Source organism: Sceloporus occidentalis, unplaced genomic scaffold, assembly GCF_023333645.1.
Source record: "Sceloporus occidentalis isolate IW3139 unplaced genomic scaffold, rSceOcc1.0.p SCAF_4, whole genome shotgun sequence".
Taxonomy (NCBI): Eukaryota; Metazoa; Chordata; class Lepidosauria; order Squamata; family Phrynosomatidae; genus Sceloporus; species Sceloporus occidentalis.
The window spans coordinates 176520620-176547420 of NW_028316984.1; the positions used below are offsets into that span (position 1 = coordinate 176520620).

Consider the following 26801-nt stretch of genomic DNA (forward strand, 5'->3'; position numbering starts at 1 on the left):
TGCATTACTAATTGTGAGTGGATGAGAGGTACACTTTACCCTGCTTCCTCCATCACTGCATGCATCACTACACATGAAAAGCTATGTAGAGAGATCTTGCAGCACCTTTGAGACTACTGAAAGAAAAAAGGTGGCAGCATGAGCTTTCGTAGACTAAAGTCTACTTCCTCAGATGCAGTTGGTGGAGTAGAAAGCGAAGAGACATTCTGGCTAAGCTGAGAAAACTCATCTTTTTGGAATACAACTCAACGTTTTGGACTACAACTGTGGCCATGGTGAATGGAGTAATTCTGGAAGGTGTTGTCCAAAAAAGTAATCTTTCTGGGCTCTGCTATATCCCAGAGACTAGTCTTTGCAGATAGATAAGAGCTTCCCTTTCAGGAAAAGCTGGATGAGGGGAAGCAGAGGAAGCATGCTCCCTCTTCCTTGCAAACAATCTGAACAGCTGAATAGGGCTTTCATGTAAGAATGCTCATACAGACATGTATGTAGGTTGGAGTAACTTCTTTGCTGCTTAAGATACAGGTCAGAATGCTGCCTCCACCCATTGCACCTAGAGACATTTCACAGATGACCCTGCCCAATACTTCACCTTTGTTTCCCAATCCCTCAGCATCTGCTCTCTGATGTGACTGCTATGCCTGCTATGCATAAGGGCCTGTCCAGTATGATTGTATGTATGCATTTTATTGACATGAGTCAGACATGGGGACTAAAGAGATATTCATCTGCTGACCCCAAAACAGAAATTCTCTAAATGGCTTAGAATGAAAAACAAATGTTTCTCTTAAGTGCAGAATTTAAAAGAAAAAGGAAAATGATGTAAAACTATCCAGAAAGCTCTTATCTGCCCAAACACATTCAATTGTATTTGCTTCTTCTCTCCACCATGCCCCCGACTTTCCTAGAGATTTGCTTCCCTTCACTCTGAGACTTCCACAAGCAATATTGGAAGCCAATAGCTTCACAGACTTGGAAATCATCTCTAGCCTGGGGATCGGTAAGTTGTGCTGGCAAGCTCATCTGAAAGATCCATGGTAATGTCAGTTCTTACTTAAAGAAGAGGGTTGTGAGTGACTTGTTAGTATTGCTTTCTCTGTGCATAGATATATTCCTTGTTGTCTCTGGAACATGTTAAGGTCACTTTAGTTGTGTTAAAAAGGAATATCCACATCTCCTACTTCATAGACCTTGTTGAAGGATTGTCAGAGAAGAGTCCTTTATATAAAATTACCACTGAAGAGCTGTCAAGTTCAAATCTGATTTAAAGGTGACAAGCCATAAAAAGAGGGATCAGAGGCCTTGAAGTTGCCTATTAGCTGCCAGTATCTGGATAGTAAACTGAGCAGGCCCATGGGTTACCTGCTCACAGTCTCCCCCTGTCTCCCACTAAAATTAATTTATCTTGTAATTCTGTTTAAAGCATATCAGTCATTTTAAATGCATATTAATTAATTAGCCCATGCAGTTTATGTACAGATGCAATCCTCTTTTTGTCCTCTTTGATGTACAAATAGTCATTATATCTGTGCCTTTGCTAGTTTGTGTTACAGTTCAGGCTTGTGTGGAATGACAGACCATATCATCAACAGCTAGAGAAGTCTAGATTTCAGATATTGGGAGTACTATTTCTTTAGCTTGGTTGTCTTGTGGTTGTTGTGTGCCTTCAAGTTGTTTCCAATTTATGGCAACCCTGAGATGGAACCTGTCACAGGGTTTTCTTGGCAAGATTTGTTCAGAGGGGGATTGCCTTTGCCTTTGAGGCTGAGAGTGTATGACTTGCCCAAGGTCACCCAGTGGGTTTCCATGGCTGAGCAGGGATTCAGTGCTGGTTTTCTTTAAAAATTGGTTCCCATTTTGTGTATCTATTCTCTCCTTTAAAAGAGATGTGCATACATCTATCTACTCTGGAATGAGAAAATGTAAGTGAAACTTTGGTGTTATATTTGGAATTAATATGTGAAAAGTCGGTTAACATGTTGTTGTTGACTGCCTTCAGTCAGTGGTTAAATGCCAGATTGTGAGTTCGATCCCAGAGGGCTCCAGGTTGATGCAACCTTCCATCCTTTTGTAGGTCAGTAAAATGAATACCCAGCTTGTTGGGGGCAATTGGCTGACACATTGTAAACTGCTTAGAGAGTAATGAGTTCACCATGAAGTGGATGTGGATGTAAATGCTATTGCTATTGCAATTGCTAGGGTCACTATAAGTTGGAATCTACTTGAAGGCACATAACAACAGCAACAACAAATGAGGTTAGTAAGACCTATCCAGGATAGCCAGCATGAGTCTTGGACTAGGACTCTGGGGAAACTATATTTCAAATCCTCCCACAGTCGTGGAAGCCCACCGGCTGACCTTCATCCTTTCAGCCGAAGAGGAGAGCATTGGCAAACCTCTAAATAAACTTTGTCAGGAAAACCCTATAATAGGATCACTATATGTTGGAGTAGTCTTGAAGGCACACAACAACAACAAGAAGACGGTTGTCAAGATTCCTGGAATAACTTATACAGTGGTTTTTGAACACTTGGAAATTCTCTCGCAGTCATATAGGAAGCTGCCTTCTGTCAGGTTATATAGTCCAGCCATCTGTCTCAGTATTGTCTACAATAGAGGTTGTGAGCTGCCTTGAGTCCCATACTGAGAGAAACATGGAAAATGAATAAATAAACCCAACTCTCTTGCCCATCTTGGTGATCTCTGGATGTGCTGAACCTACAACTTCTATCATCCCCATATAACATAGCTAATGGGAAGAGTTGGTTTACACTTCTTGGCACAACCTCCATCCCTCCAGGTTTCAGCCAGGTCTGTTTCCCAGCTATGTCAACATTGGCCTTCCCATTTTTCTTTAAAACATAAAAAAAACACCTTGAAAGATGTTTTACGTTGCAATGCCTAATCAGCTGAAAGAGGAGGAAGTCGCAGGTAGACGACCAAAGTTTCCTTTTCCAAAAGGAAAGATTTCATAATCTACAATGCCTTTTTTGTTGACAGTTTCCACTTCCTCCAGAATCATGCATTGTTTTAGGAAGAGGAATTCCCCGTTTTGTAGTGATTCTTCCAAAGCATATACACACGGCCCTAAAGACAAATCTTGTTTCTTTTATTAAAGCACCATTCATGGATAATTTCTAATTTCTGAATCTCTGTTTTATGTATAACATTTTATGTTTTACATTTTAATTGGTTTTTAGCCTGTGTTTGTTTTACTGTTAGCCATCTTGCATAATATGTTATTGTTATTATTTGTGGAAAGATAACATCTAAAATAAATAAATAAATAAAACACCTACTAAGAATAAAATTAACTCTCCCTAGAAGCAAAAATGACTAAACTGAGGTTGTCATATTTTGCCTATATCATGAAAAGAAAGGATTCTATAGAAAAGACTATAATGCTTAGTAAAGTTGAAGGCAATAGGAAAAGAAGAAGACCACATTCCAGTTGGATAGGTTCAATCAGAGAAGCAACAACCATGAATCTGCAAGAGCTGAGCAGGGCAAACTTTCTCATTCATAGGGTCACCATGTGTCAAAGTCAGCTTGAAGGTAGTCAACAACAACAACATGTTAACCAATTATCCACACATTAATTCCAAATATAACAAGAAAGTTTCACTTACATTTTCTCTTTTAAGAGCAGATAGATGTATGGACATCTCTTTTTTTAGGAGACAAGAGGCACGAAATGGGAACCAATGTTTAAAGAAATCATCCTTGAAACTAGGGTGCAAAGTAGACCAAACCTACAGAGAAATTTTTGTCTCTTATAAACACTTCCCATATTTCATCTTAGAAGACTGTGAGTTCTGTTAAGCAGGAGAAAAACTTGGCAATGAAAATGCCTTGAATATTATTTTTCATGTGCACTAAAGAGTACAATATTTTGTCCTTTGGAAAATGTGTTATTTCCACCTAGACAGCACATTCGTTGCAGTTTGAAATGTCTTGATGATTGAGGTCAGTTATTTATTGGGTACATTTTGTGATGTGCTTAACACAGGACCGTTCAGTTCTCAGCTGAAACATATTTCTTGCATGTATACATATCTGGTACAAAGTTACACTATTAATTGGTTACATTTATATCTCGCCTTTCCTCCACTGAAAACAAAGCGGTGGACTTTAAACTCCATTTGCAACAATGGAAATAAGCCTGAGGACAAAGAGGGAAAGTTGGAGAGGAAAGAGAAACCAGGACATTTTAAAAGCAGCTGAAAAAGTGGGGGGACAGAGGATTAATTGGTCCCTGACAAACTATGGCCTTAAACAGATGGGCAGGATAGCACAGGCCAAGCCCATGCTATCCTGCCCTAGCTTATGACCCAGGATAGTCCCCAGGCTGGTGTGGCATGGAGTGGGTATTTACATGCCCATCTGCCACTGCACCATGGACCGGCTGTTGCCATGCTCTCTGTATCTGCTTCTGCCATTGCATCTTCACAGAAGACCCCTGTTGCAGCCCATAAGGGTGGAAATGGGCACCCACATGGCCAGGCACCCCCATCCGATGTCACAGGCTGTGATGGGGGTCTTCTGTGAAGATGTGATGGCAGAGGCAGGCGTGGAGCATGTGAGGCCATGCAGTGTGCCAGCTATCACCACATAGTTTTCAGGTTCCTCCACAGCAAACAGCCTATCAGACCTGTGCTAAGGACCCTTTGGGCAGGGATCAGTATGGAACTGGTGGATTGGCATCTGGACAGGATGATCCTGACCCAGGGCTAATAGCTTGCATTGTCCATGTAGGACTGGGGAGTGCAGGGGGTGGCCCACACCAGGTGATACCCCAGAGGGGGGTGTACATCTGAGGGGGAAGTACACCTGGTGGAAGTGGTATGGCTGCTGGGTGAGTGAAAAAGGGCATTGCATCCCTTGCCCAGCAGCCATGCCAGAGCCCAAACAGCCCTCTTGAAACTGTGGACCTTACCTCACAGGGCTCCTGGCATGGGTCAAGAATGGTCCAAAAGGAACCAGGAAGGGAACGGAATGAGTGGGAGAGGCATTTTACTGCACACAGAAGTCCCTCACTCATTCCGTTCCCTTCCGTTCCCAATCCGTCCCAGAGGAGGCGATTTTTGAGAACTATTCTGAACAGTTCTCAAAAATCGCCTCCGCTGGGATGGATTGGAAATGAAAGGGAAGTGAATGGAACAAGTGAGGGACTTCTGGGTGCAGTAAAATGCATCCCCCATTCATTCCCCACTTGTTCCCAGCCCCCTCCATTCCATTCTCGTCCCATTCCATGGAGGCCCTGTGTGGTAAGGTTCTGTAGCTCTGTCCCCTCTGGCAGCAGAGGCTGCTGGGAGGATAGTGACTTCCATGTGGGGTCTGGTGCAACTGCGGACCTGCTGGAACTCAGATGGCCCTCTGGAGGCCACAGCAATCTGCCCCCCTGCTGCCCCCCCACACCAAGTGACACCAACCCCAGGGACACCACTGGACATGAGCCTGGGGCAAGCAGGGGCCTTTTGGCCTGTGCATACAGGCCTCATATCACTCTGGCTCTCTGACTCACCACTGACTCTTTAGATCTTTGGATGATTTAAAAGGGCTGTCAAAGATTAGCACAATCATCATTAATATTTGTATGGCACATGTAACAACAACAACCACAGCAGTGTATGCAGTGTATTTATTTTATTTTATCTGTTTAATAAAAGTATTTATAGCATAGTAATAGTATTTATTTATTTATTTAATAATAGTATTTCTATCCAGCTGTTTATTCGCAAAGTCTCTCAGAGTGACTTACAGATTCTTAATTTGACAGTTCCCTGCCGGTTGTGCATGCTGCACTTTTCTACACATCTTTCTCTAGGAATTTCAAGGCAGTTTACATTAAGCTTTAAAACACACAGTCAACATTTTCAAATTACAAAAATGATGAGGGAAATCAAAGCAACTGTCTAAAAGGATAGTTGCAGATATTCAGTAACTAAACAAAATGGAATCAGCTAAATATTGCCAGTATTTTCTAAATCAAAGGAGAGTTGTCAATTTTCATCTTGCCTTAAGCAAAATATTCTGGTGCCTAGACACCCTTGTCAGAGTGTGATAGGGTGGTAATATTTCTTCTGAATTTTATATGAATCTTCTATTAGATTTTGTCAGTTCTAAAGCAATGCTGATACAAAATAATATGCAAATTCTCAAGAAATGTTCTGCAATTCTTTTTTCTTCTGTACTTAAGACATGGCAGCTTTTTCCTTTCTTATGCTTTCACATTCCTTTAATTATCTATGTATTTTTGTACAGGTTTCTGGGGCTCTTCTTTAAATCAAAGACGAGGTGGAAGGTTTCCTCATCCTGTGAAAGGTCCTCCTTTCGCCACAGCCCAGGAAAAAAAAGTAAAAAATGCCAGCCAATGTTTTGCAAGCAGCACAAACAATTGTTCATGTGAAATTGAGCTGTCAATAGGAAATGACAGGCTGTGGTTTGTAAATCCTATTTTTATAGAGGAGAGAAACCCTTGGTTTCCTCTCAATGTTCCTCCCCTAGAGAGCTGCAGGGAGAGTCCTTCTTTTAGTAGTGATATAGTGACAAGACCACAAAAGAAGTCTCCAAGCCGCCGACCCCCTCCACCTCCACCACCACCAGCTCCACCACCATCTCTACATGCTCTGAAGAAGCCTGATAAACCTCCCATGACCACCTCTGAAGAGGACCACCTTCAGGATCTTGGGAAAAACCAAAAGGAGATGAAAACTGAGGTTATCAAAGAGAAGGATGGACGAGAGTCCTTCTTTCCTCATGACCCTTCTTCATCTGCCATTCCCAATAAGTGTTTTCCTCCTTCCATTCCACCAAGGAGATGCTCAAGCGAAAGGGCTTCAGGGACAAGCTGCTTTGACAAATCTGGGCAAGTTGTAAAACCAGGAAGGGAACAAGCAGCAAAACAGAGTGGTAGAAATGAGAACTGTGTCAAAGATCTCCAAGGCACAGAAAAAACAGAGGTGCTGGAAAAGGGGATGGAGGAGACCTCCTCAGAAGGTCTGGAAACGAAGCTTGGTAATGAGGCCAAGGAGAAGCCAACTGATCTGCTGAGGAAGCCCTCGGAGAAGTCAACAGGGCCTCCAGTCCCACCCCCAAGAAAGAAGAGGTTTTCTCGACATCCATCATCTGCCAGCTGTGGATATTCAAAGCACATGAGCACTGAAGAGCTAGAAGTGTTCAGTCCAGAAGAAAGTACACAGCCAAAAGAAAAAAAGTGCTCTGACGTAAAAAGAGAATCAAATTTAGGCCTTAAGCTTGTCAGCATATCAGACTGTGAAGGTTCTCGTGACTCACTGCATTGCCCCGTAAGCAGTGTAGGCCTTCCAACCCCTTCTTCTGAGCCTGATTCCTATTCTACCAGTAGCACTGAGGATGAGCTGGAGTCAGTGACCAGCCCTTCTGTAAAGAAGACCCGCTCCATGATTTTGGGCAGGGCCAGGCATCGCCTGTCCATGGTCAGTCTGAGTAATGTCTTTACAGCTTTCCTCTCTGCTGACAGAAAGCTCCAGAAGAAGATTGTGGAGCTGGCTCAAGATAAGGACTCATACTTTGGCAACCTGGTGCAGGACTATAAAGTGTACAGTCTGGAGATGATGGCCAAGCAGAGCTCCAGCACTGAAATGCTCCAAGAGATTCGCTTAATGATGACACAGCTGAAGAGCTACTTAATCCAAAGCATGGAACTCAAATCCTTTATAGACCAGACTGTTCACACAGATGAGCAACTGGGTAAGTGTTGCCACTTCTATACTTTTTTCAGATGTTCCAAGATATTTTGTTACCAGAAGCAGAGCAATAAATGGTTGCCACACTCTCTCCTAAAATCAGGGCACACTGTACGTAGTACCATAGGCCACTCAAGTTTTTTGCTATTGAAGGCAAAAAATGTCATAGGTGCTCTGTTCGGTTCCTGGCAGAAAAAGACAAATGAACAAAACAATCTTAATAAAATATGGAAATAACCATTAGCCCCCCTTTCAAGATTCAGAATCTGCCTTTGAGGCAGCCTCTTCACTGCGTTTGGAGTATGTAATATGTAAGACAGGGGTAGGCAACCTGCGGCCCGAGGGCCGGATGCGGCCCGGCAAGGCCTTGGGACCGGCCCCAGCCCGGTCCTGCCGCTGATTGCCGCCGGGGCCTTTGGGGGGCAATTGTCTATAGAAGCCTCAGAAACATGCATTTATATTAACATTTTTAAAAAAATCAGCAAATTTTTTCGCGTGTCCTCCATTTTTTAAAAAAGCGTCTTCCATTTGAAAATTTTGTCCTACATTTGTCCTGGTTTATTTATATATTTAATTTTTTAAAAAAATTATTTAATTATTTATTTTTTGGCTTCGGCCCCCCCAGTTGTCTGAGGGACAGCAACCCGGCCCCCGGCTCAAAAAGGTTGCCTACCCCTGATGTAAGAGAAGAGAGCAGGTTAAGAAATCAATAGGAGAACTAGAGGGATAAATGTTTTCTGTATTTGTCATTATTTCACATCTACTGAGTCCCACATTTTAAAATAAAGGGACTTTTAAAGAGGATGCTAAACTGTTTTTACTGTAGTACTTTTTTATTTTAAAAAAACTGATCTGTATCATTTTTATTGTATGTTTTCAATTGTTGTTTTAAAAAACTGTGCACCTTTCCCATGTGCAGGGGTTCAGTTCTGCACCCACCCCACCCCCAATGTGGATGGGAATAAACCCCATATTAGTCAATGGGTGGCAATGTGTACATGCTCATGTTGGCATGGCTGCATGCATGTGCCACCACTGTTTAATATGAGGCGGGCGATCTGTGGGAGCACCAATCAGCAGATGGCTAGCCTGCCAATATGGCAGGCCCACTATATTATTTGTAGTTTGTTGTTATTGTTGTGTGCCTTCAGGTCATTTCTGTCTTATGGTGAACCTGTCATGGAGTTTCCTTGGCAGGATTTGTTCAGAGAAGGTTCTCCATTCCCTTCCTCTGAGGCTGAGAGCATGTGACTTCCCAAGGTCACCCAGTGGGTTTCATAGTCAAGCTGGGAATCAAACCCCTGTCTCCAGAGTCATAGCCCAATACTCAAACCACTATGCCATTCTATATTTAATTCCATTTTAATGCTTATCTTTTGTGTGATTTGCATTCATTTTAATTTGTAAGCTGCCTTGAGTCCCAGTTTTGGGAAATAGGGTGTATGTGCAGTAAATACATTTCATCATGAACATTTTGTTTATTTTTATTTCTTTATTTATTTGATTTCTGTGTCACCTTTCTCCCAGGAAGGGACCCAAAGCTGGTCACAAATAAAAATTCTAACTAACCTATTACAATAAAACAGTTAAAACATCAGCTAAAACAATATAAAATTACAAACATTAAAACCAAAATAAAATCATACTAAAACCCTTTCATTATCAGGAGAACTGGAAGTACACAGATTTCTTGCATTTGGGTCCCAGAAATTTATGTGTGCAAATCAGGAGTATTAATCTATTTTTCCTCTCTGATGTCAACATTTAAAACAGAGGTCTGGAAAAAGCAGTGCTGTCAAAGGGCACAAGCTTTCATTTCTGGCTTGCACTGTTCTTTCAATTTGTGCCCCATCCCATTCCCAAGGGCTTGGGAAATTGTCTTTTTTGGGATTTCCAGTCCCAGAATCCTCATGATCCTTGGCCATGAAGGCTGGGGAAATAACTTTTCAAAGTCCAGCTTCTTTCCAGGATTTTGGGCTGATGTATGAAGTCATCCTATTTTATCGATATGATGGATTGAGAAACAGTGAATTTACCCAAGTTGAAAAGGTCATCATTAATCTTTGAAACTCCATAGACAATATTACAGCCCTAACTGATCCCTGGAGTTTTGATCCAGTGATGATAATGATGAGAGCTGGTGTGGTGTAGTGGTTTGAGCTTTGAACTATGGTTCTAGAGGCCAGGGTTCGAATCCCAGCTTGGCCATGCAAACCCACTGGGTGGCCTTGGGCAAGTCACAGTCTCTCAGCCTCAAAGGATGGCAATGGCAAACCTCTTCTGAGGAAACCTGCCAAGAAAACTCCGCGATAATTTCACCTTAGGGTCACCATAGGTCAGAAATGACCTGAATGTACAGAATGACGGTGATGACAATGATGATGATTTTTCTTTGTAGCTGTTTTCCTCAGAGTTCCTTTCCTTCTTGTTTTTTACTCTACTGTTTCTAGGAGTATGACAGTGATGCAATGTTTCACTTAAATGAGACAGTGGGCCAGACTGGATAGGTGCAGTGTTTGGGAGAAAGTAAGAAAACGGACTTTCTGAAGAATTTATTTTTCCTTTGAACCCTAGGTTCCTTGGTTATTTTGAACTCTGCTCCTTTAGCTGAGTCTTTCCTCATGTATTGCATAAAATGGAACAAGATACTGCTATTGACAAAGTATCTTCAGAAGTAGTAGTGTTGACCATATAGCAAAGTACAATAACATCTAAAATCTGGAAGAAACAGAGTAAACTCCGGGAAGTAAAACTGAAAGTCCATTAGCAACAAACAAAGGAGGTTTCTTATTGTGTTGCTAATAGACTTTAAATTTTACTTCCTGGAGTTTACACTTTGTCTCCCAGAGCTCTCATGACCAAGGAATAATAACCTCTGCCTACATGGATAATCCTTCTGTACCATTTTAACTGAGACAACTATGACAACATCTTGATAAAATGTAGGCATATCACTCCAAAATCATCATTTGATGAAGAAGTCAGCTGAACTTTGAAAGCTTGCATCATATATTTTGTACATTTTGATGGCCAATAAAGGTATCACTGTTTTCTGGATTTTGGATGCTTTTGTACTTTGTCATTTACATAGACAGTCCAAAGGCTTGTAACTAGAGAGTCATGATCATAGCTATTTACAGATTGCATCAGATTTGTATTTCAAATGCAATGGATGGTTGTGGATGCATTGGACTTAGGACTGCCAACTGCTTTCTCTAGTGCTACTCTTGTGCAGAAATCTAGCTGGTGAGCTTTTCCTGATATGCATTTATGTGTAGTATTTCTATATCACCTTTTTTAGCCCAGACAGAGCACCACATAGAAAATCCAGAAAATAATTAAAACTAGGCATGATGATTTATTATTATTAAAATAGTAAAATTTTAAAACAATACAAAGCATTTACAAAGTATAAATATATAGTTTAAAGAAACTATTAAGCAATGTAAACAATTAAAACAATTGCACATTAATATATTAAAATGTATTTAAAACTACATGTAACCCTTGATCTGACTTGCACAGCATTTAAAAACCCAACCCTTATCAGTTTTAAACGCCTGATGGCCATCCTCTCTTTCAAAGTCTGGGAGCCGCCACTGAGAAGACCTTCTCCCTTGTTCCCATTATATGTGCCTGAAAGGTGGTGGGACAGAGAGAAGGGCCTCTCCAGATGATTTCAGTCCTCTAATAACATTAAGAACACAACAATAGTTTAACAATCTCAGTTTAAAATCTGTGTTTCTTCACATCCTTTGTATAGACAGAGCAGGGACCAGTGGCAATTCCAAAGTTGTGCATTCCAGAGTCAGTTTATGCCTGACTAGCAGATCCCTATAAATGGAACCACCTTCAAAAGGGGTTTTGGCATCTTTGTTGGAAGTGAGGAGGCAGCAAACATTCATTTGTGCAGGAAAATGTTCTGTACAGTGCACCCACATCATATGCGGGTGCCTTTTATGTGGCTTTCAGCTTACACTGTATGTCATGTGATGGGAGAATAATGGTGCACGGGCCATGCATGAGCCCTGTGATTTTCAATGGGGCTCGAGCATATGCACGATTTGCCTTATGCGGAGGGGTCTGGAACTGATCCCCACGTATGGCAAGGGCGCACTGTATATGCCCTGAGGCTCTCAGCCCATTTCTGGTTAAGGATTTTCCACCTTTGATGCTACAAACATTTGATTGTTTGACAAGAGATGATTTCCATAATTTTAAAGATGATGATGAAGCCTTGGCTCAATTATTAATCAGAATGGAGATCGCAGTGAAGAAATCAGAAGATGACTAAGACTTGAAAGTGCAGCTAAGAAGGAACTAGACAAGATCCTCAAGTGTAATTGAACACTAAATTTAGGATTGTCCATGCTGTCCTATTTCCCATTTCTATATATGGTTATGAAAGCTGGACAGTGAAGAAAACTGATATGAAGAAAATAAAGTCATCTGAAATGTGGTGCTGGAGAAGAGTTCTATGAATACTCCCAACTGTGAAAAAGTAACATGAATGAGTCAAAGAGAAAAATCAAGCCTGTAATCTCTCTAGAAGTGAAGATGACTAAAGTGAGACTGTTGTATTTTGGACACATAATGAGAATGTGTGACCATTAGAAAAGAGAATAATCTTGGTAAGGTAGAAGGCAGTAGGAAAAGAGGAAGACTGCATTCCAGGTGGATAGACCCAATCAAGGAAGCCACAGCCTTGATTCCGCAAGACCTGAGCAGGAATGTTGATGATAGAGTGAATCGGAGGTCTCTCATTCATAAGGTCACCATAAGTCAAAGTCAACTTGGCAGCAGTTAAAGACAATAACCCTTCATTCAATGGCTGAATTTTATAGCTCTCCACTTACTGCTTAACTACAATAGATCAGTGTTCTCTAACTGGAATAATTCACTCCTTACTAACCTTTAACAAACAAGTCATTTGAAGAGTGAAATGTCCATGTTGTTGGGCGTAGAAAGAAAATAGAAGGGCTGATGAGTGACACACTGAAAGGCACCAGATCCCATCTGATCTTGGAAGCTCAGCAGGGTCAGCCCTGGTTAGTACTTGGATGGGAGACCACCAATGAATGCTGTAGGCTAGATTTCAGAGGAAGAAACTAGCAGAACACTCCAAAACTGAAGAATTTGCATCCTTGTCTTCTGCCTGGAGATGACCCATGAGAACTGAAGACTGAGGACCAGGGTCTGAGATCTGGCAACCCCGGATTTTCATTGCAATAATTCCACATATATACAGGCACCTTTCAGTGAAATTATATTTCATATGATTCATTGTTGAACTCTATAGCTCCATTGCTGCAATATGGGCACAGGTTTAGATTTTCTTAAGTGCATGTAGATTTGACAAGAGGACAGGCATGGTGCAATTTGTTGGTACACTTTTGCAAGTTCGATGGAAAGATTTTTTGATTTTTTTATTTTCTGTAGAGAAGTATTTATTCACTTCCTGGATGTTAAGCAAGCGTTAGGCAATAGCCTCAATACGCTATGAAGAGGAGTGGCCTGAACTGTAGAATAGGCTGTTCTGTGCTGCTAAATGTACAGCTAGAGCTGCAGAGGGCTGTACTCAGCAAAGCTGTAGGAGTCAAATCAACTAACAGCCTTATAGGGAAATGAAAACCTGAAAGTGTTGCTTCACTTCGCATCAACTCTGAGGGATCATCTTTCTTCGTAGTCCTATTGTCGACATTTCCTCCTGGATGTTCTGCTGCCCTTTCAAACTGAACATAACATGAGATTGATTTTTTTTCATTGAACCTTCATTTTCCCACCATGTGCCACCTTTTGAGAAACTGTTTCTATTCCAAGAATAAAAGATTTTGGGATTATCTTAATCTCTCTCTCAATATGCAGACCACTGTTCCATTGTCTTTTCGTGCGCGCCCCCCAACAATTGCAAAATCTATTGTTTTCTCCGCATCTGTTGCTGAAGACCTTGTCCAAGATGTGACAACAGTTCACTCAAATTACAGAAAAATTCTGGTTTACTTTCATGTTGTCCTCCTCCTCCTCCTCATTTTCCATTAATTCACCAAGACTTTTCTAGAATCAACCTTGTGTCATCTTCCTCCTTCTGGCAATAGGTGAAACCTGTTGGAGAAGTTAGCTGACAGACCCATTTCCAAGTATGAAGGATGGATTTGTGTACATTTATTAACTTTCCAGGTGGATTTTACATCCCCTCCAAGATTTCACAGGTGGAAAAAAAAGGCATATGTGGCCAAGCAACATCAGAGTGTGGTCACAATGGCAGAAGTTACTGATGAAGCAGTACAAACTAGTTAGGAAAGTCTGCAAAAGTTTGTTTTTGCCTGAGCCTACTGGAAAGGATGAGATTCTGCCTCCTCCTCTCCTGCACTGAGGTCCAAAACAGATTGCAGAAATAATCCAGTTTGAGACCACTTTAACTGCCCCTGCTCAATGCTAGGGAATTCTGGGAACTGTAGTTATGTGAGACATTTAGCCTCCTCTGTCAGAGAGCTCTGGTGCCACAATAAACTACAATTCCCAGGATTCCCTAGCACTGAGTGAGAGCAGTTAAAGACATCTCAAACTGGATTATTTCGGAAATGTGTTTTGACTTGAGTTAACAGAGCATGTATGATTTTTGTACTTTGAATTCAGGTTGAACCAGCTGGCATAAACTGGGAATGAAAGGGAAAAGTGGAAGGAAGAACGAGAAACTGGATCATTTCTAAAAGCAGCCTCAAAACGGAACAACAGAGGATTAATTGGCAGTGTTCCTGCCAAATTGGGACAGTTGGAGGATATGATTCTATTCAAAATGAGTTGTGAGAGCAGGGTAAAACCAGAGAGACAGATTTAGGCTGAGATCATGGGTAGCATAGTGGTTTGAGCCTTGGACGATGAATCTGGAGACCAGGGTTTAAATCCCGTCGCAACCATGTAAATCTACTGGGTGATCTTAGGCAAGTCACACTCTCTCAGCCTCAGAGGATGGCAATGGCAGAACCTCCTCTGAACAAAACGTGCCAAGAAAACCTCATGATAGGGTTGCCAGAGGTCAGAAACAACTCAAAGGTACACAACAACAACAAGGGCAAGATGCTCAGAGAGAATTGCATTAGCCCGCAAGATACCTTGTCCCTTGTTTGCCCCTAAATGCCCCTAAACTTCCTGTAGGGGGGCATAGGAGCATTTATGCCACATTTTGGTCTTTCCTGGGCCATTTTTGATTAAACAAAGTGACCGGGATTTTCAAAAGATTGACCCCAGGCCACAAAAATGGTCCCAGGAGGCCACATGTGGCCCATAGGTTATATTTTGTCCATCCTGGCCTAGACAGAAACCTGTGTGAGCCATCTAAAGCCCTAAAGAATATTTTCAAAGTATGAAGTGTTTTAAGAGTTGGGAAGTATTTTAATTGCTAGAAGCTTTTGTGGGTTAAGACTAAAGCTTTCAGATTCCCAGGACTAAACTTAGTAACATTATTAAAAAGGGAACTGATTAGTCAGGAAAAAACAAATACTGTATATAGGCATATTGAAGAAACAAGCGCTGCTCTATTTTAGCTGCTGGGTACTTAAAAGATGTGGCACAATGGTTAATGTTAATGTTACCTACTTTCTCTACAGAGAAGACCTATTCTTGCCTTCACCAAACAAAAGAATCTTGTAGCACCTTGAGTAGGAGAAAAAGGCTTGTAAGCTTTTGCTGCGATTTCTGTGTCCCAGTTAGTCAGATTTCTACATATGCTGATACAGACTAGCACAATTGTGGCTGCTTCTGCACAGCAGAAATAATCCAATTTGACACCACTATTAACTACCAAACCTCAATGCTATGGAATTCAGGGAATTGTAGTTTGTTGTGGCACCAGAGCTCTCTGACAGAGAAGGCTAAGTGCCTCACAAAACTACAATTCCCAGAATTCCATAACATTGACCCCTGGTAATTAAAGTCATGTCAAACTAGTACAGTGAAAATGCAGCCTATGTCTTTAAATACGATTTCACCAAACTAGCCTGAGACTTCAGATCTGACTGAATATTCCAGAAGGAATTGTAATAAATACAAAGAAGATTGCAGAGAAGGAGTACAGTAATATCATATTTTAAAATATCAGCTTTAGGCCAATTGTAATTTATTTGTGGTGAATGGTGTTACATTATGTATAGCTTTTAAATTGCTTTTAATTTTATCTGTAAGATTTCTCTGCTTGAAAAGGACACCCAAGAAATCATCATCATCATCACCACCCAGAATACAGTGATATTTCCATACAATTAATATATAGGTGGGATAGGTAGAATAAAAGATGGGTGATGGGTTTTAGGAGTGTGCTTCACTACTTCTACGAAGGACGTCCGTTTCTGTCCTAATATGTTTATTTCTGACATACTCCTTTTCTGCTTTTCTAGAGGTGATTATTGAATCAGCTTTGCACAAGTGTGTCTTGAAGCCTTTAAAAGAAGCCATTGATACCTACTTGAGGGAAATCCATAGCAAAGATGGCTCTTTGAAGCTCCTCAAGGAAAATCAACAAGTCATACAAAACACAACTACCACTGACTTGGGAGTCACCACTAGTGTGCCTGAAGGTGCAGTTCTGGAGAAAATCCTACACAAATTCACAACTATGCACAAGGCCTATTCTCCAGAGAAGAAGATTAGCATCTTACTGAAGTCTTGCAAGCTCATCTATGACTCCATGACTCAAGGAAACCCAGGTAGTATGAAACTATGTTATGCATCTTGATGTTGTTTTTCTGTCTTCTAAATTACATGGGTTCTAACAAAAATGGCTGTGATTCGTAGAATTGTATTTAACACATTTGATTTATATCTCACCTTAGTCTCAAAAGTATGTTAAAACAAATTTGGGGCTCTTTCAGAGCAAGCAAGCAAAAGTCTTGCGATATGGCAAGAGTTGTACTTGTATTTGCTGGAGTTTTAAAAATATTTGTATGTCTACTTGCTCTTCTGGTCTGTTCCTTATAAATTTCAGGCCTTTGTTGTTGTGTGCCTTCAAGTTTTTCCCAATTTATGATGACCCTAAGGAACTATTTTTTTAAAAGAATTGATAGAAGATTCGATTCATTGGTTTTGTAACTATTTGCTTCACTGAGCTGCCAATTGCCTGGCTTGCCGCCCGAGTAATTGCAAGTAATCAATGAATCAAATCTATCAATTTTTTTTTAAAAAAAATCATGTATTCATCGGTCACACCACAAGCACAAAGGCAGTGCAGGGGGGGTACGGGGGGATGGTGGATCTACCAAAAACTGAGGAGGGATGGTAAACACCCCTCTGCCATTAATCCCTCCCCCCATAATGACGTGATTCAGATCCATCGTTCCCACTTGGTGAACACACTTCAGAATCTATTTTTTTCCAAAAGATCCACCAAAGAACAGAACTAATGCCGCTTACGTCACCAATGACGTGCAGATGATTGACATGCATTTTGAAGTGACACCAACTAGTGGGGACAACAGTCGTGCTAAAAAAGGAGCGATTACAAGGGAATAATGAAAAGATCCACTTTCACAGTGGGAACGACGGATCTTTTGGAATCAATTCACAGACATGGAACAAAGGCAAATCACAAACTGGTTTAAATGTAAGTGGGAATGGGACCTTTGATTAACTATGCTGTCTAGAGAGCTTATCACTCACCTTTTCAAACCGGCTCCAGCCTCCCAGGCTGGAGCCAGGACACAAGATGGAGGCAGGGATTATCGCTCTCTAAATTGCTGCTGAACCTCTGGCTGCCATCAGCCTGGGTCCCAGCTGGGTCCAAGCCACGCTCCACCAGCTTTCAGACTTCTAAAAAGTGCTGGCGGAGTGCAGCTGGGACCCAGGCTGATGGCGGCTAGCAGTTCAGTGGCGATTTAGTGAGTGATCATCCTCGCATCCTGGCTCCAGCCCACAGGCTAGAGTCGGTTTAAAAGGGTGAGCGATAAGCTCCTAGGATTGCATGGAGTTGTAATCCAGCAACATCTGGAGGACCATACTTTGCTCACCCCTGCAGTAGAGCAAAAGCTGGCACCTTCATATCCTGTTACTCAAACAGGAAATGTTCCATAGTGTTACCAAGTTTGGGGCCTTTCCTCCAGCAACTGCTAGCAGGAAAACTGCTGGATATAGCTTGCTGTCTACCTTGGGGCAATAAGGAATACCTCCACATGGAACTCCCTGTTATTGGCAGCATTCATGAAATGGCACCAACAAACTAATCTCTTCTCCCTTAGCTAATAGTGTCACCATAGCAGTGGAGATACTTCTGATTGTGATGTAAGCTGTTTTTGTGAGTTTGTGGTACTCAGATTCACACTGAGTACCACAGTGTGGTACAAAAGTATCCTTTTGTCTCACTGCTTTTGTATTCTATGGTAAACTCTCAAAATATCACAACAACCCATGAAAATGAAGACTCATAGCCGTGTTGGGCTGAGAAGCTATTTTCCTTTATGCATAGGAATGTAATAACATTGGTAGATTATGAAGAGAATAATGATCCAGTTTTGGGTTGTTGTTTTTTAAAGATATGTCAGGAGCAGAATTAGCAGTACACCGAAGTTGCAAACAAATGTCTTCATCCTCAAGAGGAATGGGTATCTTGATACATCTAGATATCCTAGCATTCAAATGGGCAACCACCATGAAGGTTGTTGTTGTTTTACATTTTGGGACTTTTTTTGTGGGGAAAAATGTTTGCATACCAAATGTTTGGGTTTTGACTGGTTTTGCAAAAACCAGAGTTTGCACACAAAAACAACTCCCATTTAGCTCAGAAAACAGTATATTTTCACAACATGCACAGTTTTCTGTACATACATTTTATTTTTTGCACAAAAAATGAGGGATTTTGTTGCATACAGTATTTACAAAGAAATGTGAAAAATCACTGGAACATGGCTAAAATGCTCAGTCTCACCAAGTGGGGAGAAAACTTTTGAATTTTTTTTGTTTTTACCTGTAAGGAAAAAAATAGTCAAGATGTACATTCCTAATGTGCATGCTTTTGTGTACATAAAAGCAGAAGAATTGATCTCTACGGTCCAAAACACACTGCAGAAATAATCCAGTTTGAGACAACTTTAACTACCCTGGTTCAGTGCTAGAGAATCCTGGGAATTGTAGTTTATTGTGGCACCAGAGTTCTCTGAAAGAGAAGGCTAAATTTCTCACAGAACAACAGATCCCAGAATTCCCTAGCTTTGAGCCTGGGTGGTTAAAGCAGTCTCAAACTGGATTATTTCTGCAGTGTGTTTTAGACCTAGGAAGCATAAGAACTTTGTGAGTCCCCTTAATATTTTTTAAATGGACCTGCGTTCTAGATCTGGTTCCTTGAAGTGGAAGGACATGCACCATTACAATATAATTGCCTCTGCTGTTGTACATGCATACATACTCAGACACACAAGAAATGAGTTGAATTGGTATACCTTCTTGAAACCACAACAGCCCTTTTTTTCTAGATGTATGAGCCACCTCTCCATGGATCCCCCCTTATTCTTCAGCTGCTTTCTTACCACAATACATGCTGCAGCAGTGGGATATCAATATTGACAGGGCTCTCCAGAGCATCAACCATGGCTCCTTGTTGAGGCAGTCAGTGGCAGGGAACCACTGTGGAGAAGGAAGGCTCAGCATTTGCTAACTCTCCTGCTCTCTAAATGCCAACTCTCCTGCTCTGAGATGGAGAATTCACCCTGCCTAATGGAAAAGCCTGTCTTGCTTAAACCAGACAATTAGGGTACTGTCACAGGCAATGCAATCCTATTTCTCTTCACCCAGAAGTAATTTGCACTGTGTCCAATCCAACCAGCAGCACTCTTGATGTCAGGGAGGCTCATTCCTAGGTTACAGCACTGCAGGCTGAATCTGTTAGTTTTTGTTATGTGGATCTAAATAGTTATCTAAATACCAGTAGTTATATTTGCTTGCCTGTTACTATACTGTTTAAGAAAAGATAATAATTTTGTGTACTGTTAGTACAGTTCCTGGAAAGGGTGACATCTGAATGGCTTGACTGATGATGTTTGTAAATTGCTTTGACATCCATGTGTGGGGATGGTGCCTAAGCCACAGATGACTGACTATTTGCCCCACTGTGCCACAGAGGCAAAGGAAAAGCAGATCCATCCATGAGTGGGGGTAGAGTTCTCATTTCTTTATGCAGGTCTGGGAAGGTTTCCAATTGCTTTTAACTCTGCATTCAATTATTAAATAACAATTTCATTCAAGCACTGTAGCCCATCCACTGTGGCTGATTCTGCAGGTCCTTTACCTAGAAGGCTGCAACAACGAGGCAGTTTTGTAGCATAGGAGAAAGCTTATTTTAAGCCTCTTACTGATATTTATGAAGCAAATGTCTTGTGTCATTGGAAACAAAAAATAAAAAAAGGCAGGCTGGATTTGGAATAAAGCAATGCCACCTTGAACAAGTGAGCCCAGTTCCAATGCCATTGAAGTAGCTGAAGGACATGCCGCTACTAATCACAAGCTCTTTGGGAGACAAATGTGGAAGTTAGAATAAGGACTGGATGAATCTTCCTTTTCTTTTTTAAAATAACCTTTAAAAAACAGTATTGCATAGATATGCAAGACTATTGGGAGGGGGTATAATTAAAATGACACTGTGCATCTTGAGTGCCTTTGAGAGTGATGTCTACATATAGAAGGACCTTTTCCATTTATGGGAAAGATGGGAAGAGGGTTGATCTAATAGGTCCCTCTATGAATGGAGAGGGAATGGAACAATTATTTGAAGAAATAATAGGGCAAAGAAATCCCTCCTTTCCATTAGAAGAGGCCTCTGTTGGATCAAAAGCTCTTCCACATACCTTTGAATTCAACCCTCTGTTTTTAAAGTATATAATATATAGCTGGAAGGGTGGAGAAAAAATAGGTTTTTCAAAACACACACACACCTGGTTTGTTGTTTAAGCCAGTTTTTTGCATTAATATTTTAATGACAAATGTGAATCCTGCTTATAATATTAATACTGTGAAATGTTATTTTATGTATTAGAAAGCTTGATCAACCATGCCAGAGAATTAAGTAGCAAAATGCAATTCAGATGTTACAGCCACTAGCTTAAATAATGATTGTTCTAAAAAAGTGCTCTTTTAAAGCAAACTGTTTTGTTTGAACTTAGGTTAATTGAAGGAATTTTTTTTATATAATCGGATTTTTTACACTACAAAATAAAATAATTAAAAAGAAGCATCTCACGCTGGATACTGGTCCAGCAATGAACAACCGCCAATAAACTATTAATTCAAACACTCATTGCTGTTCCAGTAAGAGGGTTGGAAAATAGTAATAACAGACAGACTTTTTTTTTTAAAGAATAATCAGTTTTAAAAAAACAGGAGTGTTTTTTTTAAAAGTCATTAGTTTAAACCAAGGATCAAGTTATGGTTTAAATTAACCTGGTTTAAACATGCCAAACCTGTCCAGTACTCAGTGTTTGTAAGAGCAAAAAGTGTTCATGTTGAGATCTCTTTCTCTCTTGCTCATCCCTGAGCTGAAAGATGATGTTGACTTGTCGCAAGTGGATCACAAGTGAGTCTAAGGGCATTTTGCAGAACCTCAGGCTAGAAGATTTTGGACTGTTAAGCGGCTTTCGATACCATAGACCATGGTATCCTTCTGGGGCGTCTAGCAGAGGTAGGAGTCGGTGGCACTGCGCTCCAGTGGTTCCGCTCCTATCTCTCTGGAAGGTCCCAGATGGTGCAGCTGGGAGACGTGTGCTCCGATGAGAGGGCCCTTAAAACTGGGGTCCCTCAAGGAGCCATTCTGTCTCCCATGCTATTTAACATTTACATGAAACCGCTGGGAGAGATCATCCGGAGACATGGGACGCGGGGTTATCAGTACGCTGATGACACCCAAATAGTTTTCTCTATGTCTCCGACTGATGCAGTGACTGGGGATGGCGTCTCTCCTCTCGTGGCCTGTCTGGAGTCAGTAATGGGCTGGATGAGGGAAAACCGACTCAAGCTGAATCCAGAGAAAACGGAGGTACTCGTGATAGGTTCCCCTGGTCCAGGAATGGCGGTGGTTCCACCTGTCCTGAACGGGGTCATGCTCCCTGTGAAGGACTCCGTGCGCAGTCTGGGGGTGCTTCTTGACTCGTCCCTTCGCCTGACTGCTCAGGTGAATGCGACGGTCAAGAGCACCTGTCATCAGCTTCGGCTTATTCGCCAGCTGCGCCCATACCTGGCCCAGAGGGACCTTGAAACTGTGGTACATGCTCTGGTAGCCTCGAGACTGGACTTCTGCAATGTACTCTACATGGGGCAACCCTTATACCAAACCCGGAAGCTACAAATGGTGCAGAACATGGCAGCCAGGCTGGTCACTGGTACCTCCAGGGCCAGCCATATAACACCGGTATTAAAAGATCTCCATTGGCTGCCCATTCGCTTCCGGGCGCAATATAAGGTGTTGGTGATGACCTATAAAGCCCTAAATGGCTTGGGCCCAGGATACCTGAAGGACCGCCTCTCCCCATACATTCCGCCCCGCACCCTCAGAACATCTGGGCAGCAACTACTTAGGGTTCCCGGGGCGAGATTTGTCTCCACTACTAGGAGGACATTCTCCATCGCCGCCCCGGCCCTTTGGAACACGCTGCCCATAGAGCTCCGCTCAGCCACCTCCCTGGCCCAATTTAGACGGGACTTAAAGACCTTCCTGTTTGGGATCGCATTCCCCGATTAAAGTCCTCTAGGTCTCCTCCCTCCACACTGGCAAGGGATTGGCTAATCCGGGGCTTTTCTGTCTTTGTTTTTATTGATTTATTGTATGGATTATTATGTATGTATTGCTATTAAATTTGTTGTAAACGCCCTGATCTGATGGAAGGGCGGTATATAAATAAAAATTTTATTTATTTTATTTATGTTAAGAGATTTTGGAGCATTCATCATGCTTGCATCTTGAATGTCCTGCATTTGACCTTGCCAGTTCATGCTGAGCCAATATGTCACCTTCCATACATCATACCTCACCTGCTGGATCTCTATAAATTTCATCAATGTATCTGTAACAGTACTTGCCAAGTAGACAACTAGAGCATAACCTGCCTCTTTGCAAGTGATGCCAATCCAGTGTAAAGAATAAGGTTGCTTTCTGTTGGAATTAGTTTGGTCATTTTTTCCCCATGTCTCTTCCATTTTCCATTTTCCCAGAATAAGTGGGAACTTCTTCATGTTGTTTCCATCTGCCAAGTTTAAATTGTTTCTGAACTCTCTTTTGTTAATGCCTGTTCATTGCTAATCAAGATGTGGAATAAATAACAAAAGGGAGGTCTTGGTGATGTAAAATGAAAATATTGAACTGGTAATAACCACAGATGATTTACATAACTCTCAAGTGGGTAACAAAGACATTGAAACAGTTAAATATTTCCTATATTTTGGTTCAATCATTAACCAAAATGGAGACTGTAGTGAAGAAATCAGAAGACTAGGACTTGGAAGGGCAACTATGAAGGAACTAGCTAAGATTCTCAAGTGTAAAGATGTATAATTAAATACCAAAAACATATTTATCCAGTAAACTCATTTGAGATATGGTGCTGGAGAAGAGTTCTGTAAATACTGTAGACTGCTAAAAAGACAAAGAATGGATCTTAGAGAGCAAATCCAGCCTGAACTCCCCCTAGATACCAAAATGACTAAACGGAGATTTTTGGAATTTGTAGACATCATGAGATGACATGACTTATAGAAAAAGATAATAATACTTAGTAAAAGTGGAAGACGGTAAGAAAAAAGGGAGACAGCACTACAGCTGGATCGATTGTCAAGGAAACCATGGTCCTGAGTTTGCAAATCCTGAGCAGGGCAATTGATTGGGGTTCTTGAAGGTCTCTCATTCATAGGGTTGGCATAAGTTGAAATCTACTTGAATTGAAAGAACAACAAAATGCATGGATGACCCTAAGCATTACCTAAGGCTGCAAAAGTGGAGTGGCATGAAAAGCAGAAAATTATTGTGCATTTAATTTATGATGTTTGCATCTTTACTGTCAAGAAAGGGAAAGATGTGTATATGATTTCTGCCTCAGGTGTCAAAATAATTTGATTGCCTTGGTGGAGAAGCCTCAGGCAGTAAAATATCTTGTGTTGGCCCTGCTGCAGTGCATTATGGGCCCATTGGTTTCTATGGATCGGCTCTAACTAAAACCCAGCAGTTTGTGTGATTAAGAAAGTAATCCTAGAAAGAAAGAGTACTCCATTACCAGACCTTTTGATCCATCCAAAGTCCTGTTGGTCTGTTGCTGGCAGGGTGGAGATTGTGAAAGAGCTCTGTTTTCCCAATTTTGCAGGCTGTTTGTTTTGTCTTTTTAAAAAAAAAACTATTCAAAAATTATAATGGGAGGAAATTAATTCAGAGTCCAAGCCTGGCCTCTGTTTCCTGTGTTGGTGATGAAATTTGGAACGGAAAGGGCCATGGATTCAATGGATGGATTTCTATCCCCACCTGCTACCATGGCTCAAACATACTGTTTTCCCTTTTTTCCGGGTTGAATTCCAGCTTCTTTGAGGCAGCTACTATGGATACCTCTATGATGTCTAGGAGGACACCAAAGGTTTCCATTATCTGAACTCCCCCTCTGAGTTTCAGAGCTTTATCTAAGACCATAGGGGGGTATGTCCACTAATTCCTGCGACAGCCCCCCAGGTGCTAACCTGTGGCCATAGATTTGCCCTTTACATATAAAAATACAATACATGTACCCTTTCATTTCTATGAATATCTGAGCTCTTGGAAGTAGTTGATTAATTCCCATGCGCTCATGGCAAGGCATTTAGCTGTTATCACTTTCCAGCCATTATACTTCATGCAGGGAAGTGACAAAGGAGAAATCACGACATGTATGCAGCCATCATTTGAGGCAATGTTCCCTATAGTTATTACCAGTGCAACAAGGGAACACTGCTAAGTTATAACAGTTATAATGTCAAGGAAAGGTTAGATTTCTGGGGGTGATAAAAACAACAAGTTCTGTTCAGTAAAATGTAGAAATGGGGAGGAAAGGTTCAAGTCTGAACTGAACCTTCAGCTCTGTATATATCGAAGAAGGCAGTGGTGGAGCTGACTATTATTTGAAGTCACGGCTGCTTCAATCTAAATGCTGTTCCTACACATTAAAAAAAAAAGAGTAACGTAATGTGTAAGATTCTATTCTGGCCTCCTCCATACTGTGTTTCTTTCCATTCCACCAATAATACAGGTAGGAGAAGAGTAAAGAACATCTGCCTTTCCCAACCCAGACATTGTAGGACTGCAAGTACCATCAGCCATAGCCGCCAGTGTAGCTAATCATGAAAGATGATGGCAACCAGGACTATACTTACTACTAGGTACAGGGAAGTAATTACCTCAGATGGCAGATGTTAAGAGCCATGGGTTATTACATTTGGCCTGCCTAGTGTGCCTCTATTGTGGTGTCGATACTGTGGTGTCGATCACAATCAAAATTTGAGTCCATTTAATTTTACAGAAAATACTAAATAGAACACATAGCCACTGTCCCTGAAATTCCATGCATACAGTGAAGTGCCAGTGCAGGACTTGATTGTAGATATGATGTTCACCAATATTTCAGCCTTGGATGGAAAACTTACAAGACGTAAATAAAAGATAAAAATGGGTACAGATGCAATTTCCACTATAATCATGTCTTCTCATTGTATGGCCAAAATATGGCAGTCTCAGTTTAGCTTCCTGGGACAATTCAGGCTTGATTTGCTCTAGGGACCCATTTATTTGTCTTTTTTTTAGCAATCCATGATATCGATAGAACTTTTCTCCAGCACCACAGTTCAGATGAGTTGATTTTTTTCCTATCAGCTTTCCTCACTGTCCAGTTTTCAAAACCATAATAGAGATGGGAAATACAATGGCATGGACAATCCTAACTTTAGTATTCACTAATATATATTTATACTTCAGGATCTTGTCTAGTTTCTGCATAACTGCCCTTCCAAGTCCTAGTCTTCTGATTTCTTGACTGCAGTCTCCACTTGACTATTATATTTACCTCATCCTAAATTCCATTATACTTGCATTAATGCACTGAATTAATTTGCAGTTTGTTGAAGCTAATACTGAAAAACTGGAAATGAACTCATTTTTAAATGTTAAAATTAGCATATTATATTAGATAGATTTAGAGGGCATGTTTCCCTACAATTAGTTAATTATATTAGACATTTTTAGAAGTCACAGTTCATACTTATTTAAGTTCCATAGCTTCTGTTGCTCAATGCAGCTATCCCTTGAGGCAATATTCAATGTTCAAATTCCCAACACCACCTTCCCTGCTCATGCCACAGTATTCTAGTTCCTAAGCTTCCCTAAGCAGAATGAATGACTGTTACACAAATTGTTAATCTGTGTTATTGATGTGTTAAGAGAATCACATAGAAATGTAAAGGGAGACATACCTCTGGAGGATAAATGTTGACAATTCAGTCTGACTAGTGCAGATGCAGCCATCAAAGTATGACTTGACCATCCTTGGCTCATATATCCCAGAGTTTAGAATGGAAAAACATGCTCAGTTAACTGCTTACTTTTACCAGCAATGAACTGGAGCAATGAAAGGGTTTTGCTTTTGTCTGTAACAAACAGGGCTATAATTCACACGTTTTCAATGTAAGGTAGTGCTCTGACTGTTCTGACTCTGCCTAAACATTGGGAGAGGAGGAGGAAAAATCATATCAGTGGCTGCCTCTTTGTGGACCAGGGTGCAACTAGTGATGCAAAAAGAGGAGCCAACAACAAGGATGAGAGAAAGGAAGAGGCATATTGCAAATGTGAACTGTCCCAGAGAGCCAGGAAATGCTAAAATAAATAAAAGTTAGGTTGCCTTTTCTACCTTCCCCCATTCTGCCCAATTGAAAGAGGCTGCTGTAACTGCCACAAAGGGAAAAAAGAAAAGCAAAGGACATTGTCACACCAGCTGCGTGTCTTGCGGCAGTGAGGTTATGAAAGAAAACAGAAACATTTGCTGTTATTGTTAGCTGCTCTCAAGATGACCCAAACTCATGGTGATCCTGTGGATGACACA

General features: G+C 41.2%; 1 protein-coding gene across 1 annotated transcript in view; it reads left to right on the forward strand.

Moving 5' to 3' along the window:
* The window catches only part of RIN3 (Ras and Rab interactor 3), a 115139-nt gene that overhangs the window by 62589 nt on the left and 25749 nt on the right, over positions 1-26801 (forward strand). The window contains exons 5-7 of the mRNA XM_089522419.1: positions 909-1000; positions 6266-7732; positions 16122-16430. Coding sequence (XP_089378545.1) covers positions 909-1000; positions 6266-7732; positions 16122-16430 — 1868 coding nt within the window. The remainder of the gene's footprint in view (positions 1-908; positions 1001-6265; positions 7733-16121; positions 16431-26801) is intronic.